Source organism: Haliotis cracherodii, unplaced genomic scaffold (assembly GCF_022045235.1).
Source record: "Haliotis cracherodii isolate W230 unplaced genomic scaffold, xgHalCrac1.p SCAF_1, whole genome shotgun sequence".
NCBI classification, from domain to species: domain Eukaryota; kingdom Metazoa; phylum Mollusca; class Gastropoda; order Lepetellida; family Haliotidae; genus Haliotis; species Haliotis cracherodii.
In genome coordinates this window covers 4,650,090-4,672,581 of record NW_027266264.1, presented here as the reverse complement: position 1 = coordinate 4,672,581, position 22,492 = coordinate 4,650,090, and the positions used below count along the sequence as shown (strand labels likewise).

Below are 22,492 nucleotides of genomic sequence, written 5' to 3'. Positions count from 1 at the left end.
GCACTCAAACTATATTGTAACGAATATTTGCTAACATGTTTACAACACGTACAGTATTAAGACACATTGATAGAATACAAACAAAAACATTGATTCAAGGTTAGAGCATAGTTTATTTCCGAAACATCAAAATGATTTTAAAAACACACCTTTTCTTTAAAAGGTCTTATATATCAAAGACAGTTATATCATTTAAAATGTGCAAGACTACTGTTATCTTTATTGTGATAAATGATGTACTCATAACGATTTCCTGTTCTTTCTAGCTCCAAAAGAAAATGCACAGGGGTTAATTCCCTCGCTGTTTGTATTGGACAGGGGAGTTATTGAGATTAGTAAGGAAAAGATTGACATTTTATTGTCACTTCACTCACTTTGTATAACGTGTTATGGTCGGAGCTCATACTACAACGGAGAGCGCGGCCTCTTAACGGCACAGGATCGATGTTTACAATAAAGGCAGGGCATTCGTCTTGTGATCTGCTCCCGATAAGGATGATATCGACGTGTAAGGTTATTGGACGGATGTGGGATTGCGAACAAACGTATTTCTTCTTAGTGTATTGTTGTGTCTTCAAAAAGACCTCTCTATTCCGAACTTCGTACACGAAAACAACACGTTCATTATTTACTCTTCAGTGGGGTCACTCCTTAATATGGACATGCTGATTGTACCACATCCGTCCATGTTAAACAAATATGACCTCATTGCAGATTTGCCAATTGGAATGACTGCTTCTTTTGCCTTTCGGTTCGCCCCCAGTTTGTCAGCACCATACCCGTGCTCGTGGGTTTCACCGAAGTGGTAAACGTCTGAGACCTGCATTACTTCGGACTTTCCTCCCACATTAAGCTGACAGGCCGTTATAGAACTGGAATACTGTTAAAAGCAGCGTTAAAAACCCAACTCACTCACTCTTGTGCCTTTCTGATAATCAACGGCCTTGAAATCCTTCAAACTTGATATTTTGTTGGTTTTGTTTATTTTATATTTATTTTTTATGTCGACGATTGTTTTGTTCTCGGTGAGCGGTAATCATTTATTTGCGAATATGGTTGCTGTCACTTCATTCAAGACCTAAGTGAAACTAAACATTTTATGATAGACATATGGAGGATTCCAAATTTGACACAAAGTGGCCAAAATTATGTCCGATGTCATTGTTTGACTTCTGTCATGTGTTTTCATGTTTCTTCATTTAAACAGCGGACTTGTCTTTGCATGTGTTTGTGATGGGTGCTACCGGTGAGTCAGGATACTCTCCTCTTATCCCGAACGCCTGGTATCATGAGTATTTCATAGTGTTTCATAAACACAATGATATAGTCGGAACTTGTGATATTGACGAATCGGCCAGTGCACTGCTTTTAGCAGAGATTTCTTAGTATTAAAATGTAAAACCCTTTGTCGCCCAAGACTGATATGATTGTGCTTGCAAACTTACAACTCTACCGTTTGAAGCAATAAGGTCAGTGCAGTATTCAGGCACAACTTATCAACTGACGTGATTGCTAATGGTTTCTGGTCTTGGATCTGAAGATGACATCAGCTGTTTTTCCTTACCTCATTATATGTGACATTTAAAGACACGCTTTAATCAATAATCAACTGTTTGAACAAAATAACGTGGACACAAAACAACACATCGCCGTTTAACGGATGCAAATGCTACTGACAACATCTAATGATCATTCAGATTGATCCAATTTCGTTGCACAAATAAAAATGTTTTAAAGCTCAAAATGTAAAGACGAAAACACCCTGTCGGTTATGATGTTAATGTTTAAGTCAAGCACAAGTGTACAGTTTCATCCCATGTGTAAGGATGCTGAATAATTTTATGCCAAAATGGAAATTGACAATCATGTTTTTTATGTGTTTGAAATATTATGTTTCATAGAGTGAATTCTGAAAGGTTTGTGTGTCTCCTGAAGGAATGCTGACAGCGCTGGGCCCGCTACTTGTTAGAGATGAGTAAATGTGATTAGGCGGTCACAATGGCTGTCGACGATTGGACGACGATTGGATCAGAGACCAACTGTCACCTGACTATTGATTAAATGTCCTCGATGTGCTCATCCTATTGACCCTTCTCTGTTGTAGATGTCATGACATTGTAAGTGGTCATAAAATGTCCTCTAGTAAGTCTTAGCTGTCATTTTCACCTAAATACGCATACGGTGTATTTTTTCGGAACACCCTTCTGTGCCGATAAATCTAATGTTGATATTTAGATGATAATTCTTATTATAATTGTGTTGTAGCATACAGAATGACAGAATCCATGGCAATACTATTTCACGTTTAATTTAAGATATACTACGGTTATAACGAACTAAATTAATTATTCATAGTTCGTTAAAACCACAGTACGTTGTAGGCACATATACAGCCTTTTTACAGCAAATGGACGGGACCTCAAAACAGCTCGCTATATTCGTCAGTTCGGTATAAACGTGTTCGTTATAAACCTTGTTTACTGTAAGTCTGAAAATAACCGTGTCTGACAGGCCAGTGATTGATATCACAAGCAATAACGAGGGTACGATGACGCACAAATACCGACGTCACACATTGGTACGTCTTATTGTAGCCGAGGACCAGTCGTCTGAGACGGCACAATTCGCTGTACAGTGTTGAGTCCCTTAGGAGTGTCAGAAACCTGGGATGGTAAACTAGAATCACAGGTTTGGTACAAAGTATAGGTTTAGTACATCCTTTATTCCTTTATTCGTATCTTGCACGTTTAACTCCTAGGCAACCTTCATTGAACCCTCTCGCTGCCACCTTTTCAACTGCCTTGGGAGGTGATGGTGTGTCTTCTCTCTTCTCTCAATCTGTACTTATTCGGGTGTATACTGAAGAGCTACTGGTACCCCCTCTCCTCTTTGTATCAAATATGGCCGATTCTCAAGATATTTGTGTTCGATCGGAATATGGCCCAGATGACACAACGATGATGTCTTGAGTCAAGGTGGTTTATTCGGGTTTATACTTGACAACAATATATGTACGAGCGCACACAGCATCACTCTCAAACCGACTAACGTCTAACAATCACCCCCAAGCAACCAACCTCCCTTACGTCACACAGAACATTACTTACCAGTTATATGTTACCCTGGCGACATCGAATGCAATCCCTCGCTGGGTCCCGCCATCTTGAATGGATTTATCAACATGTTCAACTTTACTATTAAATATATTAACATGTTCAACTATACTATTTAATATATTAACATGTACAACATTATTACTTAATGTATTGCAGGATGAAAGAAAACTGCTGAACTGTGATAAGACCATGTTTCTTATCTTGTCAACGAGGATTTCAACAAAGCGGTAAATGTCCTAGACCTTCATGACTTTGGACTCTTCAAGCACATCCAGCTGACACGGTGTGAAATAACAGAAATATAGTTCAAAGCAGCGTAAACCAAACTCACTCACTCACATTCGTTTCACGATTAGCATGGGTTACTGGGGATTCCTTCTGACCAGAAACCTTCACAGAGGATAGTATAAGAAGTCAGAAAGTGAGTGTAATCTCTATACAACAGATACACCGACAAACACATCCTTCGCACTTCGGGACAATCCTAACACTATGAAAAAAATCAATATTGTGTTGCATAGCAGTTAACGTTAAAAGCACAAAAAACCCACAAACATAACAGCGTCTTTGATGACGAAGCTAGAAGATAGGCAGCGCTGAAACACCATGGAGACGTAATAAAGAAGATGTCACAAACACATTTTCATGTCTTCCTGACAACCTTGACTGGTGTTTCGGTGCTTTTGGAAACCCGGGTACTTAACTTAATCAACTACCTTTTTCAGTAGTTGAGCTAAACATCGTCAATACTATCTGGCACTGTAATACTTATTCCCAACAAAAGCCTCTGTTTGTAATAGGTTTCATTTTATGTGACAGCGTTACGAGTTATGAATACCTCTGCTTTCTTTATATTGATGACAGTTTGTATTTATTGTACAAATTTGATATGCTGCCTTCGTAAATCCTTCTTCACTGTCACAATCGTCCCCAGAAAGGTTATCCTTACTGACTGGTACAAGCCTGGATTAGAAACATGGTACACATTTAAACCAATACGGATAGTAATTCATCAACTGGTAAGCTCTGATATCAAGACCGATCACCTTCAATCTTCAACCTTCTCTCATAAGACACAGACATTCAATCTACCACATGTTACAATGCTTTGTACCTAGTATTTCTATAAACAGTTGCGTAAGCTCATTACGGTGACATTTCTTATCCTAAACGTCTTTTTGTAAACAAAGACAGAAATGATTAACCATCGGCTGTCAAAAATAAGTGGGCATATTCTGTTCTTCCGAAATATATCCTTCCTCAGGGACTGCTTCGATTAGGTTTGATCGTGTCGGTGTTTGTGTGAGATAAAACCTTACGACAAGGAAGAAGACGCTTCATTTGTCAAACTCAGATCGAGGCAAATCCCAAATCTCGAAACGGAAACTTTCCGGAACGCCATACTCCCTTGATGACAGATAACCCAATCAACACCCGAGATTTGTGCTATCAAGAGGTTTAGCTAAACCGGTGCTGACGCCTACTGGAGATGAAATCCGTATTTTACAGACAACCGGTGTCAGGCTATGCTGATCTTTATCCGATTGTCTTGCGATGTCTGCGCCAATCTTGAGCGCTGCGTTTCTGTTTTATATCTGCAGGTATTTATGTCTAGATATATTCCACTGACTATCGTTTAAGCATGTTGTTTCTTGAAGAAAAGGTCGTGGAATCAAGTTACTGAGAACTTTTCCAGTTGCTTGTTTGCGCTGACCTTCATTGTGTATAGTTATTATATAAACTGTTTTATAAATACACAATATGCTGATAAAACAGTTTCATGTTTCAAATTTGTACATGAAATATCATAACGACAGTTGGTATTATATTTGAAGATAATTTAATCTAATATCGTCTTTATTGTATGGTTAATAGTCTAGGTTTTCCTTATTGGAATAAATATTTTACCGGATAATTTTTTATATACCTCAGACATTACGATACGCTAAAATCTATAAAATATTTGTTTGTCCAACGCTGCATTAATCACAGAGGACAAACTATTATTCAAATCCACGTTTCCTGTGTTACGTCATTTTGACAAGGGATTGATGTTCAGGTTTTAAAAAAATATTATGCATATTTGCCCCCTTATTAGTATTCAATAATAGACACAAAAATTCATACATGAAAAGTATTAAACGGTAGCTAGGTCACTGTTATTGACATCTTGACAACTGAAGATGAACCTTTATTCAATACGTGTAGTTTAGATACATTTAGTGTAACACTTGATTGTTCGACACACACTTGCTTTTGGGTAAACTGAAGCAAAACCACCCTGTTAATGAGTGAGTGTGCCGCTTTGAACAATATTCCAGTTGTATCACTGTGTGCCAGCTTGATGTGAGAGGAAAGTACGAGGTGATGCAGGTCTCAGACGTTTGGTGAAACCAGTGAGCACGGATATGGAGCTGACAATCCAAGAAACATAATCTGGGCGAACCGGGATTCGAACCCACAACCATAGGTTTCTTGCATGCCCAATGGAAGCAGCTCTGAGCAGTGAATCGCGGCGCTTTAGATGACCCATTAAAAGAAGGAAAGAAAATAACTAATTACTTAAACGTCCATACATGTGTATGCGGACAAACTACAAGTTCCCAGCGTCATAATTATGTACTGCCTAGAAAGGGAATGCTCTCGCCGCTCTTATCCTTATTATAATAGTGTGTCAGACCTCCCATAAATGAAGGTTACAATTCGCATTAAAATCCCTCAAGACTTCCACACCGTCCATTACCTTCACAAGGGGAAGCTAAAAGTCAGTTTGCCAAACCACAGGGAATAGACCTTCGTTTAAGGGAAATAACTCTTACAGTCCACAGGATGAAGCGTTGTTTGAGTTAAGATGTAAGAGCAAGCTGCTGAGGAGACAGGTGATTCCGGGCCCTCATGATGGAGCAGGTGTTGCCGACACCACGCAGCTATTGACTTGCAGCAGCTAAAATAGTTCTCCCTCTGGGTATCCGTTGCACTGGAGAGCACAGGCACCAGTCTACAGTGCATATGGAACTTTTTACGTTGTCTAATTCGTCGTAAAAAACAAACGCTGCAGGAAACTCGGCGGCATGTTGTTAGTGTCTGAGGGTTAAATTAACGGATTTCCGGATCAGGAGCAATGTATGAGACACCAGCAATTTTGCAGTTATTCAGATCGACGTTATTTCAAATATTAATTGTACACCTTTGTATTAAAGGTGAATTGCTGAAAGCAAGGACTGTTTATGGCATATATCGTTTTCTATAATAGATTTTATTATATTTTCTTAACCTTAAATATAATGCTGTAAATTGAGGATCAATCGTACTTGTGATCATTTGTGGAATCTTGGTTTTACGACATTGCAGACGCTACTATACCTTTAGCTCAATATGGAAGTACTACGTTTTGGTTGAGTCATGTACCATGCCTGCCATACCTCGCGATCTTTCCTGAATTGTACCTGAATTGTATGATCTTTGTAGTGAAAGATGGGTTTACGGTGGTGTGAATACTAGTATGATTGAGTTAGACCACGGCCTGTCAGTTCCATGTGGGGTGCAAGTCCTAAGTGACGCAGTTTATGGTATCACGCCTGTCATCATCATTATGTGGAAGTGATTGAGAAACCGTGAGCAGAGTGGGCAAGCGGTCAAAAGCGCCAGGCTACAGGCGCCAGATGCTGTGATCGTACCCTGCTAGTGACCGGGTTGTTTTTCAGCCTTTGGACCATCAATGTTTACAGGTTACAGTAGCAGTGTTGTCACTACCCCTAGTGTACAGTACATGTACCCTGTGCTCTCAAAAGGAATCACTAGTCCGATGGTAGATGGCCAGATTGCGGAAACACGAATACGTACATACATCCGAAACACAAGTGTCAAAACTTGGGGTGTCACCCTGGGCAAGTGACTTAGTTCAAACGTGCCTCGGTTCACCCGAATATCACCCCATGACCAATCCTGCCACGCCCACTCGGTTTTAAACATGCTATTATTCTTTTTTCTCATGAAAAGGATTGGGCACACGTTATCACAAAAAAGAACTCCCTCTCCATTTAATAACTTAATTGACAAAAGGAAAAGAAGGAAATTGAGACACGTATGTACATTACCTTTGCTCACTCAAACCTTTTAGCTTTCTTTGTAAATGTATGTACATTCCTAAACATGTCTTCGTTCACATGATTAAGTAAAACTGCATTGCCAACTAGCATTAGGTCAATATTTACATCACAAGTATTTTTCACAATTAGTAATAGTGAGTGTATCAATTAGTTTCTAGCTGATTTAAAAAATGGACATTCAATGAAAAAATGATATGAACTTTCACATGGGCTGCCGCATCGGTATTTTGGATCCTCGTTTAAACCTTTTCTAAAATAGGTCATTTATTAATTCACTATCACCATGTCTTTTTTGTATGTATTATGTTAATATCACGGAGACCATTTGAGAAATATAACGGAACTGTAGATTTATCTATTCTTAAACTGAATTTAAATCGAGAGAGGGTTTCACGGTCACTCGAGTATGTGACAGCGAACTGCGGCTCCTCAGACCTCTGTCCAACTCCTGTCCCCTTTGTAGAAATTATAATGGCAACCGAAGATGATGATTAGCATAGCATAGCTTCCCACCTGCTTATCTTACAGCAAAATGACCAACTTTTGTTATGCGAGCTAGGTGGTATAGTTAGCTGGTCTATGATGCAACTTCAATTAACTTAATAAAAGGGGATATTAATTAACGTTTAAAACCAGATGTGTATAAGGTTCGACTGCTTGATATTGTAAAAAGGTTCGGATCCACGTGTTAAGTGCATCTGTACTTCTTATGATTGTCGCACATGTCGCATGTGTTATAAGTATAGTGACAGGTTATTACAAAATAATTTGTAACAAATATGTCATTGCCTGTATGCTGATTACATTAAGTTCACTTGTGTGTATTCGGCCAATTATGCATGTACATTCAGGCATGGGGCGTCCCTGTAGGTAGAGCACTCATTTGATAACAGCAGCCAGAGTTCGTTGTCCATCATGGCATACACGGGCCAGGTGTTTGTGTCATCCATTATGACGTGGCTGCGACAATACAGCTCAGACACATTTCCACAATGATGTGGTTTTTGACAGATTGAACGCTCGTGCGACAAAGCGGTGAGCCCGGGTTCGATTTCCATTGGTCGTGCATCGGTGCCCATTTCTGATGTCCTTGAAGATAAAGCAATGTTGCCAAGTACGGTGTGTCGCTTCATTGATGCACTCTTTTATGATGAAAGTAATCCATAGACAACAAGCGTGTTAGTATTCTTGCAAAGGACAAGGTATGATACTGTGGACCCTTTTGTTCGCATGACTGACAATTCTTATTTATTTCAAATTGCGGATTATCAAAAACAGAAGTATGGCGTTGATGAAGAAGATGTGTATTTATCTACAACTCCTGAGAACATTTACGCCATCATGGGTCAAATATATATGTTCATTTCACGTATTGGAAAAAACAAAACACCTGGCAATATGTATCACTGCTTGAGATTGTCACTTATTCGAAACCCTTAAAGTTTGGATGGAAAAGATGTTGAGTGGGAACGATGCTAGTTTCTGAATGTCGATATCTGCCATCTTGAGCTCAGACATGTGTCAACTCTAGTTGGTCAGATGTGTTTCTCATCATAACTTGTCTTTTGTGAACAGTAAGTATATACCTGTTTCCCTGTGAGTATCATATATTTCTATATCATTTTTGCTTCTTTTATAATTGACGCTCACGTATTCGGTGATCCATATGACCCGAGAAGGGATGATATACGACCCTTCTACAATGTCTATCACATCTCATGTCTGTACGCGTGTTTAGTTGCAAATGATATGATTCATCTACACGCAACACACACCTTTACTTAGCAAACATTCCCAAGAAAGCAATTATCATGATTTACAAATCCAATTGTCCAAAACAAGTGGACACGATTTCATTTTTTCAATGTGGCAAATACCTAATAAAACTGGAAGTAAAAAACGATAGTTGCTTTCCGTTTGGGTGTGCATGGTATTGTCCCAGACTACTGAAAACCCATACATGTTTAATTAGTGTTTTGTCTCTTTTACTTTTTTAGAACCTCAGAAAGGATGTTTTTCCCCCAGAGAGGCTTTTTATGCTCCACAAATTATCAGTTTCAACAAAAACCATAAATTCGCTCTGGCTTGCAAACATAAAAAGTTCTACATACAGTTTTTTGTATAAGTATGCATGTGTTACACCAACGAACCTAAACGGTCTCCAGTGGCAGAATGTTTGTAAACAACTAAGCCGTAATGTTAAAATATATGCATGCTAAAAGAATAGGTTGAAAAGTCGATTCGTTCAGTTCATTCTCCGTGAGAGAGCCTGATTGTTGGAAAGACAGCGTGACTCCCTCATGTGTCCAGCCCGTCACTCTGAATAATCCGGAGCCCAGATTCTTTTTCACTGATGTGCATGTTATCGAATGCCATTAAAATGACCCACTATAATTTGTATTCTTTATTTTATGGAGAAAGATTGAATTATATCGTATGTGTTTGAAATTCTATATATACATGTGTCTCTACATTTTTGTGTAAACTTACTCTTTAATATATAAATAAAGTGTATATCTCATCTGCATAAAAAGTATATTTATTCAAACAGAATATTTACAAGCGACATTAAGGTCAGTTTAGCGATGTTGTCAAAAATCACAACGTTCAACATAATGTCTTGTGCGAAAATAGTCTGACTATTTGACACAGAAACTCGAAAACATGTACGAAAATACCTTTATTGAAACGCCGTAGCCAAACGACATGAGCCTAAAACGAAAGGTACACCAATCATTGCTACAGTGTGCAACTCTGGAGCACCACTATCCAGTTTATGTACTTATGTACGAAACAGTAACAAAGCTACGTCTGGTATAACGAAAGATGATCACATTCAACGCTTAGATTTACTTCGCGAACACCTTGTGTCATCACTAATTTTCAGTGGTCCATTGATATCATTCTAACAGCTATATTGCCCTTTGCGCCAAATGGAATCAGTTTCGGTAGATGATTTAGGTTATTTTCGTATCGCAGTTAAAAACAGTACGGTCTTCTTCAGTTCCCAGGTATTTCCATGTCAATAAGTACATGCCCGATTTTGTACATTGATGCTTATGACACCAATAAACCAAACAGACCAATAAATGCAAAATTATATGGCCAAAAGCAAAATATGTGTCTTCATATTCGTTTGAAGTAGATTACGTTTAAATTGCTTCACGGACAACTAAGAGACTTGAATAGCTAATACTTCAAAGTTGACTTCTTACTCCTATAATAAGTGTCTGTGTTGAGCCTTATCATCACCTTTTTATTCGAGGACATTATAAAACCATTGATTTTGAATGTGAATACAATTTGTTTCGATAGAATGATTGCCTCAAATGTTGACCCATTAGCAACGATACAGTATTATGTATGCGATCATCTTCAATCGCCAGCCAGCATCGATAGCAACGTATAAGAAAAAGCACATAAAAACTACTAATACACACACATATATATATACATCCACTAGGCTTATCGAATACATGTAACACTCGAGTATACTCTGCTATCAATGACATGAATGTACATATAATGACGAGCAAAGATGAAATGTTAACCTGTAGAAACTGGAGGACAAAATGTTCATCGTTGCCCATGCTAAACCAAAATTATACAGATACAGTGAGATTAGTGTATGATACCTACGGAATACACGCACAAGCCATGGCAAGTACGGTCGCCCTGGTTAGCTGTGGGGAATCATTCACAATAGCCGTAAGCATTTGCAGATGTTCATCGAAGTGTTGTATTTTCAAAATGCTTTAAAAATGACATGGAGTTTGGATAACTGGATTGAAATGATCGTTTCTTAATGAGACGCATATTCAGTTTCTGGTCAGTTTTGATAGATAGATTCAGAAAGGATGAAATTAGGCGCCGTAGGTGTTCTTATGATTCTTTCTCACTGAATATTAGCGCTTTGTCAATTGATGTCAAGAACATACGACATTCGGACCTGAAGGGTTTTGCGGTAAGCGTGTCTTATTGAACACACATTCTGAAAAGGGTGAAATTGGTTGTTGTCAAGGCCTCGGGTTAACGTTGTGCACCGATTCACTGATATCGTTCTGATGATCAGCAGGTAAGGTGAGATATAACAGCCCGCTTTATATGTAACCTTTACTTTTAATTCGTTTGATTCAACTTTGGTTCTCATGTTTTGTTTCTATATGGACATAGTCAAACACCGTCGTGTCGAAATATGATGTGACGAACTTCTGGTTGTCTCGTAAAATCTTGGTCCCTGCATATTCCATCTTTATTCATCATTTTTCGGTTGTGTCGAACATCTGCTAACTCGAGGTATTAACGTAGGTCCCTTCAACTTCGACACAACTCTGTTTGAGTGCATCTATATCGATTTTGTAACAGTATAGTCATCCATGCTATGTTGTTGGTAATTATTTTATACATAATATATTGAATGAACGGATATGATGTAAATATGTGTTATATTACAAGACGTTTCACGCAATATTAGATGCATGCGCATTTTGGTCACGTCCATAAAATAAAGCTTCGTATTCTATAATCTGATCTATAGTATACTTCCCCATACACAGTTCCACGCCAGGAGTAACTGTACATAAAACTCAATATTTCATCATCATTTCACAGTTGTTAGTGAAAATTCAAATCAGTGGACTATATGTCTGAGAACAAACTGCAGCGGTAATAGTGAAGAGTCATGGTGTTTGATACAATATCCATCATTGATACATTGTCATTTTGTTCTTCTGTATCAAGCATTCAATATTACATTATCCACATATGATATAAAACACTGAACATGTCATAAGTGTTGACACACAAATATATCTAAGCCAATATAACTGTGTTGCTGAAACCAGGAAACAGTAAATGTCAGCAGTAGATATTAACAAACCTTCATTCAACAAAGCCTCACGGATCAGAACACGGTGATGACATGCAACTATGTAGTTATTTTACAGTTTTGAATTTGATTGAACACAAATTAATATAACATGAATACATGTCATTACCATTCTATTTCTTTCTTCTTGTGTCCATGTTAATATCAACAACGTGGGCGAAAACAACTAAGAAAACAAACAGTTTATGCCATTTGTGTATATAATTGATAACTTGAAAACAAAAACAGATACATTCAATGTGTTATGGAAAGTTTCAACAATTGTGGTCAGTTGACATATATATGTACTTTTTAAACTGACTTATACAGAAATAAGTCACAACAGAACTCATACAATCTCGAATGTCGTCATGTGAAAGAAAGGCGAGGATATGAAAACAGGAAATGACAAGACAAGGTTTTACACGGTACATGTATACTCAATAACAAAAGTTGTGATCCTGTAAATGTATTCCTAATAGAATTATACTGTTAGTTTAAAACCCTATTGGGGAAAAATGAAAGTCACATTTGTCTTTCCTTTTAAAACTGCGGTAAATATCTATTGGGACATTTAACTATAACTCGTGTAAAAACACACACATTTCTAGTTCGAATTTGACTTTTTTAATATTTATCATACAAAATTATAATCTCAGGAACCTTCTCTGATCCATCTTCAGCCGAAATAACACCAGAACATTGCGTCCTTTAATAAAAAGCCCGTCCTTCTAATCATGATATTATGAATAAGAAAAACAGTAACCTTTTTTCTTGACAATATAAAAACCCACACTAGCTTTAAATATATTTATCGATAATTCCCTTTATGTTTCAATGTGTCTGTAGTTACTCAATGAAGCGCGCACTAGTGACTGTTTGATGAAAGAAAATGTGCCTTGATAACAGTCACGTCATTAGGCCGAATTGTGGTCTGCACAAGATAACAAGCATGTTCATTTCAAACAACAACTCAAGAATACATACACGGAGCTGATAGGCGTCATTGATATATCCCCGTCATATATAACCAGTAACACACAAGTCATTTGGTATTGATACATGTAAGGCTACAGTCATGTTGTAATTATGAACGTGCATTTCCACTGAGATGAATCCTGATGTCTCCGAGGCGAAAGTTCTATAGATATAGAGTCTACACAAATATTGGACTTCCGTCACGATTGTTCAAAGGGCATTTCACATCTTCTTCCTTAAATACGTCACTAGACTATTACATACAACCCACATTCATATCAAGACCTTTAAGTCAGTCATTTCTACTTATATAAAGAGAGAAAGCAGTTTCCTGGTACATGTATAAAGTATTGTCTGCTAGAATGACAGAGGCATCCGTCTTAGGCGCATATATGTCGTTAAATAATTATATCATAAAAACAGGAAACTAAATATTCTTTTTTGATTAAGATATGATGTTTTCACCCTTATGTGCAGTGTACAGAAGAATTGTGTATCTGTCAATCACATTCGAAGAACCCCTAGATATCATGTGACCTGTCACGTGATCACCACAGCTGAATGTATAAAACTTGGATTAGGGGTTGCTGATGATGTATTATTTTACAAATGCAAATTGTCATCCATTGTCTGCAGTAGAAGCAAAAAGAACATTTGCATTCTGGCAGGACAGCAGCCAAGCTACTGTACGATCATCACAATGTACGCACACATCAGGATCTCTTCATGTGAAATAGTGTTAATATCAAGGGCCCGATAAGAGCTTCCAAAATGGCGAACTTTGGTGAACAGCTGGAATGGCCAAGAACCAAAGCCTTTTCCTCATTACCTGAAACATACATGGCGATATGATATTCAGTGAAATCCATACACACGTTTTATAAATGTTCATACATTTTACTTTTGAGTTAAGAAATATCAGTGACAAGGACACTTTTTTTCAATATGACGAGTGTAATTTAGACAACTCTGACTAAGAGAGAACCTTGGTCCCCAAACAATATTCATATCTGGATCATCATCCTTTAAAGTAAAAGCTGGTGTCCCCCGTCGTGATATTGCTGGAATATTGCTAAAACCGGCGTAAAATCAAACTCACTCACTCACTAATAGTAAATGAAACGATTAAATAGCCTCGAGATTCAATTGATGACAGCGTTTCGCTTCCCTACATGGTTTCAATGTGTGACAACATGTGCTGGCGTCCCCCGTCCTCATTATGCTGATATATTGGTGTAAACGGCATAATGCTCACTCACTCAATATAACAAGACTTTTTCACACATTTTGATTTGGATGCATATCGTCCATATTACCGAGTCGTGGTATGGAGTAATGCGCTTTCATATACACGTACCCGCAGTAACCGTCTGGATAAACCGGGTCCGGAATAATGAGGGAGTCGGAATCGGACAATGGACTAGGCTTTATGCAGAGATATGAAAAGGATTGTGTCGCTTTATTTCACTTTACATGACGGCCATCTGAATATTGGATTTTGACTTCACGTACGACGCTCATAGTTTGTGAGTGAGTATGGTTTTACGCCGCTTTTAGCGATATTCCAGGATTTTATCACGGCGGGGACACTAGAAATGGGCTTCAAACATTGTACCCATGTGGGGAATCGAACCCAGGTCTTCAGCGTGACGAGCGAACGATTAAACGACAAGGCTACCCTACCGTCCCTAATATTTTGTAAAGACTCAAAGTATCGCTCCGAGTTTGTGTAGGTGTAATATTTTTACAAGACAGTGCCATGGGTCTACAGCGAAACACCATTATTCCGAACCCCGTTTATCCTACATTTCTTTTTGTTAATCCAGAATTTTGAACGATTTCTGACCAATTTCGCAAAAGACGGAACTGTCCGGACTAATGGCACTTCACACGGTGTAGCATTAACGTGAAGCAAACGTTACCTCTTTCTTTGTCTGGTTCTACCATCGGCGGGAATAATGGATACATGGCTGTTGATGTTGTTGCTTTCCTGTGGTGATCTTCGTAGATGCCCGTGTCGTAACCATTACCAGGTATGATGTCGTAAGGGGGTTCACGTGTTGTGGTCGTTGTCGGTGTCGTTATTATCACTGGTTCCAATTCTGAAAAACAAATTGCTAAACATAAGTATCTCCGTATTGGTTAAAACTTACAGTGCAAAACAACTACTGTTTAATTGTCATAAATGTCAAGAAATACATGGATAGAACAAAAACACCTCTGTGTAGAGTGTAGGCCATGATCAGTGGGACCCGGGATTCAAACCTACAATCACAGGTGTCAGGTTTCAGGGTTCAACTCTTCACAGCAAATTGTTGGGTATTGAGCGACTGGGTCTCCGTGCCTCTATTGTATAGATACATGGACAGTATATTCAGTTGTGTAAAGACCCTCGTCTCATGAAACATGGACAGTATTTTAAGTTGCATAGAGGCCATCGACTCATGAAACATGGACAGTATTTTAAGTTGCATAGAGGCCATCGACTCATGAAACATGGACAGTATTTTAAGTTGCATAGAGGCCATCGACTCATGAAACATGGACAGTATTTTAAGTTGCATAGAGGCCATCGACTCATTACATGTAGACAGTATATTCAGTTGTGTAGAGGCCATCGACTCATGACACATGGAAAGTACACTAACTTGTCCAGAGGCCATAACATCAAAACACATTGACAGGATACTCAGTTGTGTAGAAGCCATCAACTCATGGAACATGGACAGTATATTAAGTTGTCCAGAGGCCATAACCTCAAAACACATTGACAGTATACTCAGTTGTGTAGAGGCCATCAACTCATGAAACATGGACAGTATATTAAGTTGTGTAGAGGCCATCAACACATGAAACATGGACAGTATACTCAGTTGTGTAGAGGCCATCAACTCATGAAACATGGACAGGATACTCAGTTGTGTATAGGCCATCAACTCATGAAACATGGACAGAATATTAAGTTGTGTAGAGGCCACCAACTTGTGAATCATGGACAGTATGTTCAGTTGTGTAGAGGCCATCAATTCATGAAACATGGACAGTATGTTCAGTTGTGTAGAGGCCATCAACTCATGAAACATGGACAGTATACTAACTTGTCCAGAGGCCATAACCTCAAAACACATTGACAGTATATTAAGTTGTGTAGAGGCCACCAACTCATGAAACATGGACAGTATATTCAGTTGTGTAGAGGCCATCAACTCATGAAACATGGACAGTATACTAACTTGTCCAGAGGCCATAACCTCAAAACACATTGACAGGATACTCAGCTGTGTAGAGGCCATCAACTCATGAAACATGGACAGTATACTCAGTTGTGTAGAGGCCATCAACTCATGAAACATGGACAGAATATTAAGTTGTGTAGAGGCCACCAACTTGTGAATCATGGACAGTATGTTCAGTTGTGTAGAGGCCATCGATTCATGAAACATGGACAGTATACTAACTTGTCCAGAGGCCATAACCTCAAAACACATTGACAGGATACTCAGTTGTGTAGAGGCCATCAACTCATGAAACATGGACAGGATACTCAGTTGTGTAGAGGCCATCAACTCATGAAACATGGACAGAATATTAAGTTGTGTAGAGGCCACCAACTTGTGAATCATGGACAGTATGTTCAGTTGTGTAGAGGCCATCAATTCATGAAACATGGACAGTATGTTCAGTTGTGTAGAGGCCATCAACTCATGAAACATGGACAGTACACTAACTTGTCCAGAGGCCATAACCTCAAAACACATTGACAGTATATTAAGTTGTGTAGAGGCCATCAACTCATGAAACATGGACAGTATACTAACTTGTCCAGAGGCCATAACCTCAAAACACATTGACAGTATATTAAGTTGTGTAGAGGCCACCAACTCATGAAACATTGACAGTATATTAAGTTGTGTAGAGGCCACCAACTCATGAAACATGGACAGTATATTAAGTTGTGTAGAGGCCACCAACTCATGAAACATGGACAGTATACTCAGCTGTGTAGAGGCCATCAACTCATGAAACATGGACAGTATACTCAGTTGTGTAGAGGCCATCGACACATGAACCATGGACAGTATACTCAGTTGTGTAGAGGCCACCAACTCGTGAAACATGGACAGTATACTCAGTTGTGTAGAGGCCACCAACTCGTGAAACATGGACAGTGTATTCAGTTGTGTAGAGGCCACCAACTCGTGAAACATGGACAGTATATTCAGTTGTGTAGAGGCCACCAACTCGTGAAACATGGACAGTGTATTCAGTTGTGTAGAGGCCACCAACTCGTGAAACATGGACAGTGTATTCAGTTGTGTAGAGGCCATCAACTCATGAAACATGGACAGTATACTTAGTTGTGTAGAGGCCATCAACTCATGAAACATTGACAGGATACTCAGTTGTGTAGAGGCCATTAACTCGTGAAACATGGACAGTGTATTCAGTTGTGTAGAGGCCACCAACTCGTGAAACATGGACAGTATATTCAGTTGTGTAGAGGCCACCAACTCGTGAAACATGGACAGTGTATTCAGTTGTGTAGAGGCCACCAACTCGTGAAACATGGACAGTGTATTCAGTTGTGTAGAGGCCATCAACTCATGAAACATGGACAGTATACTTAGTTGTGTAGAGGCCATCAACTCATGAAACATTGACAGGATACTCAGTTGTGTAGAGGCCATTAACTCATAAAACATGGACAGGATACTCAGTTGTGTAGAGGCCATCAACTCATGAAACATTGACAGTATACTCAGTTGTGTAGAGGCCATCGACTCGTGAAACATGGACAGTATATTCAGTTGTGTAGAGGCCACCAACTCGTGAAACATGGACAGTGTATTCAGTTGTGTAGAGGCCATCAACTCATGAAACATGGACAGTATACTTAGTTGTGTAGAGGCCATCAACTCATGAAACATTGACAGGATACTCAGTTGTGTAGAGGCCATTAACTCATAAAACATGGACAGGATACTCAGTTGTGTAGAGGCCATCAACTCATGAAACATGGACAGTATACTTAGTTGTGTAGAGGCCATCAACTCATGAAACATTGACAGGATACTCAGTTGTGTAGAGGCCATTAACTCATAAAACATGGACAGGATACTCAGTTGTGTAGAGGCCATCAACTCATGAAACATTGACAGTATACTCAGTTGTGTAGAGGCCATCGACTCGTGAAACATGGACAGTATATTCAGTTGTGTAGAGGCCACCAACTCGTGAAACATGGACAGTGTATTCAGTTGTGTAGAGGCCATCAACTCATGAAACATGGACAGTATACTTAGTTGTGTAGAGGCCATCAACTCATGAAACATTGACAGGATACTCAGTTGTGTAGAGGCCATTAACTCATAAAACATGGACAGGATACTCAGTTGTGTAGAGGCCATCAACTCATGAAACATGGACAGTATACTTAGTTGTGTAGAGGCCATCAACTCATGAAACATTGACAGGATACTCAGTTGTGTAGAGGCCATTAACTCATAAAACATGGACAGTATATTCACTTGTGTAGAGGCCATCGACTGATGAAACATGGACAGTACAAGAAACCAACTTTTGGTTTGCGTGAAACCCTTAATTGTGGTTCTCGGGAAATGGGTGCACGTCTACGAACATTTTGGGATTTCTCCATACAATATAATTAATCTACCACACCGCGATATAAATGAAATCCTGTTAAAAGCGACATTAAACCCCAAAACACAAGCACAGAAGATATATGTCAGTTGTCATGGTATTGGAGTTTCAGGGCCTCATGCACCAGGTTCTATTTGCGCCCAAGACAGATCAATATATTAAAAAATTACCTCCCTTTGATTTAGACGTCATTCATCAATACTCACCATATAAAATCATCTCCTCTTCGTCTGACCCGAGATAGTTACTTCCTTCGCAAGTATATGACCCAAAATCTTCTTTTTCAATTTCTTTGATTCTTAAACTTAATGTCACTATCCTGTTTTCAAGATCCGCATAGGCTTCTGTCATAAATTTATCATCATTGTTTATTTCCAAACCATTCCGCTTCCAGAAAGTTAGACCCTGAGGATGAGCATATATGGAACATTGCAGAATAGTCTCCCGTCCAAGTTTCTGACCCATTCGCCTATTCGGCATCGTTACTTCCGGTGCAACTGAAATAAACACCGGAAATCAATGAGTGATCATATTTCTTCTTCAGTCGGGTTGTTTCCCTCATCGATCATTGTAATGGATGACTGTGTTGAAATTATTTGCTGCTAACTTGACCAGGGGTCATTTATCGATCTGCGACCAATAGGCAAGAATGTTTAGTCATCACCTTCTTCGTTTGGAGTAATAATGTAAAACTAAATCCGCATCCTTTTTGGTCATTAATGAAACTGATGTGATGTATGATTGTACACTAAACCTTGTTAACTTCCTTAACACGAAACATCGTTTAAGACGAAGTTGTGACGATTGCATTCACAGAATCCTAAGCAGCCTCTAGCCTAATATTGACCCTTATACGAAACTAAGATCAACTCGATATATTCTATATGATCCGTGGTCTTCGCTGTACATATGGAAAGCAATGAAGAAACTTGTTTAAAGTGAAGCATTTGTCTGGTTCCACGATATAGCTGTACTTTGACAAAAATCGGAAAGTGTTTGGGCATGCACTGGCATACGGCTACGAACATTCCATAGCCTTGCTTTCTTCGCGGAAAGCCTTTGGTGTTGAATACCATGTACGTCAGTGTTATCTGAGTGTTTCTATCCGTAAATATTTTTTTTCCAAGTAAGATGATTAAATTTCAAAATGACAAACTTATAACAATATGCAAAGAGTCGGGTGGAACAGCTTTACGAACACCAAGCGACTTTATCTTAAATATGTACTTTGTGCCAATAGAGTCTGACCATAGGTAATTGAGTTTATCCAAAACTTTTGTACACTCTCGTTTTAATAAGCAGAAATAAATTTTGAACAGTTGAAAAACGATTTTGCTGAACCATATAGGTTATTGTCATAACAATAAGGAAATTATGTACTTTGACAACTGGATCATAAAAATAGTTTCATGACGGACTTTCAACGGTCTTAAAATAGGTGAATGTACCTTTCTAATCAATATTTCACATTTTATGACGTTCAAATGTAATATGTTTTTTAACCAACTATCACATATGTTTTCTGCATGGGCTCTATCCTCAAGAAAACAAGAAAAGCGAGAAATCTTTATCCATTGCATCTTTCCCATGTTGGATCTAAATTAGCTTGTCAGCTTTCTGTAAGTACCAATATAATTCCTTCCGAATATGAAAGAAAGTATGCTAGCTCATTAATTATATAGAAAGATAATAAGCCTTCTGATAGGGTGTTTATCTGCCCACGACCAGACCAATAGCTATTATCAGCAAATAAGTGAAATGGGCAATAATAACGGTCTGAAGTTCAAGGGGACATTGCCATTCTGTGGAGAACATTCATTAATCGGGCAATTCAATCACAAGTATTAAATACAAAGTCAAGAGACACAATCTGCCTTAAGTACTAAAACTACTCAATCAGTGTCGCGATGATGGCCCACATACGATCCAATTGACGTTCGTTTGAAAAAGTAAAAACGTTTGAACGTTGCAATTAAATTCATGTGATCGAACTTTTGTTTGAAGAAATAGCATGAAGCCATATTTAGATAAGAACTGACGAAATCAATCACAATCTAGTTTGATGATTCCATGAGAGAAATTATCAATCAGTAGAGACGTTAACTAAGATTATAATGAGATTGTTTGAGAGTGGAATTCAGCCAATCGACCATGAGATGCGGATTTCGTATCGATATGAACTGTGACCACATCGGAATTATTTCTTTTTATCTTAATAAACTTCGATTACTGTTATTATCAGCTTGAATCGTCAGTATTAATTTGTCGCTTCACAATCGGAGAAATAAAAGTCATATTTTTTTATTTTACTTCCCCGTGGGATTGTTTCCAAGAGTGCGCAAAACTTAGAATAGCTGAAATCTTATTAAACATTTTCCACAACAAATCGGTGGAAGATACATCAATCAGTTATGTCGAGGGACAAAATCCAATTTATTTCCCTATTTCCCGTTGTTTTACACCACTTATTTCCTATATTGAGCGCAACGAGCAACGGTAGAAATTTCAGTTTTTAACGAGCCATTCAATCCAGCAATTCTTCCATACGAGAAAATAACTAGAGACATGTACCGATTGACGAGCACATTCTTTTCCAGGCCTGATCTACCAATAATCGTATCATTCTCTTATATAGTCCTTTATTACAGACACACGTACATGTTTGCCTTTTGCAAAACAAAACATGAAAGTTTCATCGAAAAGAACCATCTTCAATTGTTGTTGTAAAGATATTGAACGCGATATCTCTCAATCTACCATGTACATATTTGTGAAACGTTTTACAGACAAAACAGATATTGTAATCTGAACGTTGTGTAATCTATAAGGTGATAATGTCTCACAAACCATGATCCATTTTGTGTGCACCCGATGTAGATTCACGAGTTAATTTATCAATAACGTGGGGCACTGGTTGAAATAGTTTCTCGTTGTAGGTTTACTATGTCTGTTTAAGACTGGCACTTTATCACGTGTAGCCATGATGCCAAATGACACAATTGTATCTCAGGTTAAATATATATTGTTTTCTTGTACCACCGTGGTTCGGAGTAAATAAATGAAATCTGAAATCTGATACATGTAATGAGTGAGTGAGTTAATGCTTTACGTCACATCGGCAATATTTCAGCCATATCGTGACGAGATACATGTAATGCTACACTCCTCATCATTATGTACATCTAATTCATTCATTATGAAAAACTGTGGACTTGTTTATGTCATATGTTGTTTTTCCATATTGTTCATTTTTAATAATAATCACTACTGACGTGAACTGCCCACGCCGGGATCATCTATAGCTCAGTTACTATTGCTTGACGTGATTAATGAAAGTCTTATTCTTTTATCTGTACACATTTCTTGGGGGCATCCCTTTGCTTACATGTTTATAGAATATGTTTTTGACAGCCAATTTGTTTCAGTCGCTTCCTCTGGTAGTCATTCTGCTGTGTTATTTACAAACTGATGATCGATGGACAGACTGAGACATATCAAGGGTTCATAAGGTACGATAATACATACACTCCACGATGACTCTGATCGCCTTGCTGACGGATGGAGGCACGCCGTTGTCCACAAAACACTCGTAGATGTCGTCGCAGTAGCGGGTCACGTTGTGTATGAGTAGCATCTCCCCCTCCAGACCGATTCCTGGAAAACAGGGAAAATATTAACGAGCTGGTCACCACATAATACACGGGAAGGGGCAGAGTGATATAACACTGTAACTGAAATGTACGCAAGACTCGTATACTAGT

General features: G+C 38.5%; 1 protein-coding gene across 1 annotated transcript in view; it reads right to left on the bottom strand.

The window, feature by feature from the left end:
- Positions 1-9,803: 9,803 nt before the first annotated feature.
- The window catches only part of LOC139471654 (lachesin-like), a 99,860-nt gene continuing 87,171 nt past the window's right edge, over positions 9,804-22,492 (bottom strand). Inside the window, exons 5-8 of the mRNA XM_071254083.1 lie at positions 22,257-22,385; positions 18,938-19,228; positions 14,993-15,172; positions 9,804-13,899 (exon numbers count right to left, since the gene is read on the bottom strand). Of these exons, the coding sequence (XP_071110184.1) occupies positions 13,784-13,899; positions 14,993-15,172; positions 18,938-19,228; positions 22,257-22,385 (716 nt within the window). The 3' untranslated portion in view covers positions 9,804-13,783. The remainder of the gene's footprint in view (positions 13,900-14,992; positions 15,173-18,937; positions 19,229-22,256; positions 22,386-22,492) is intronic.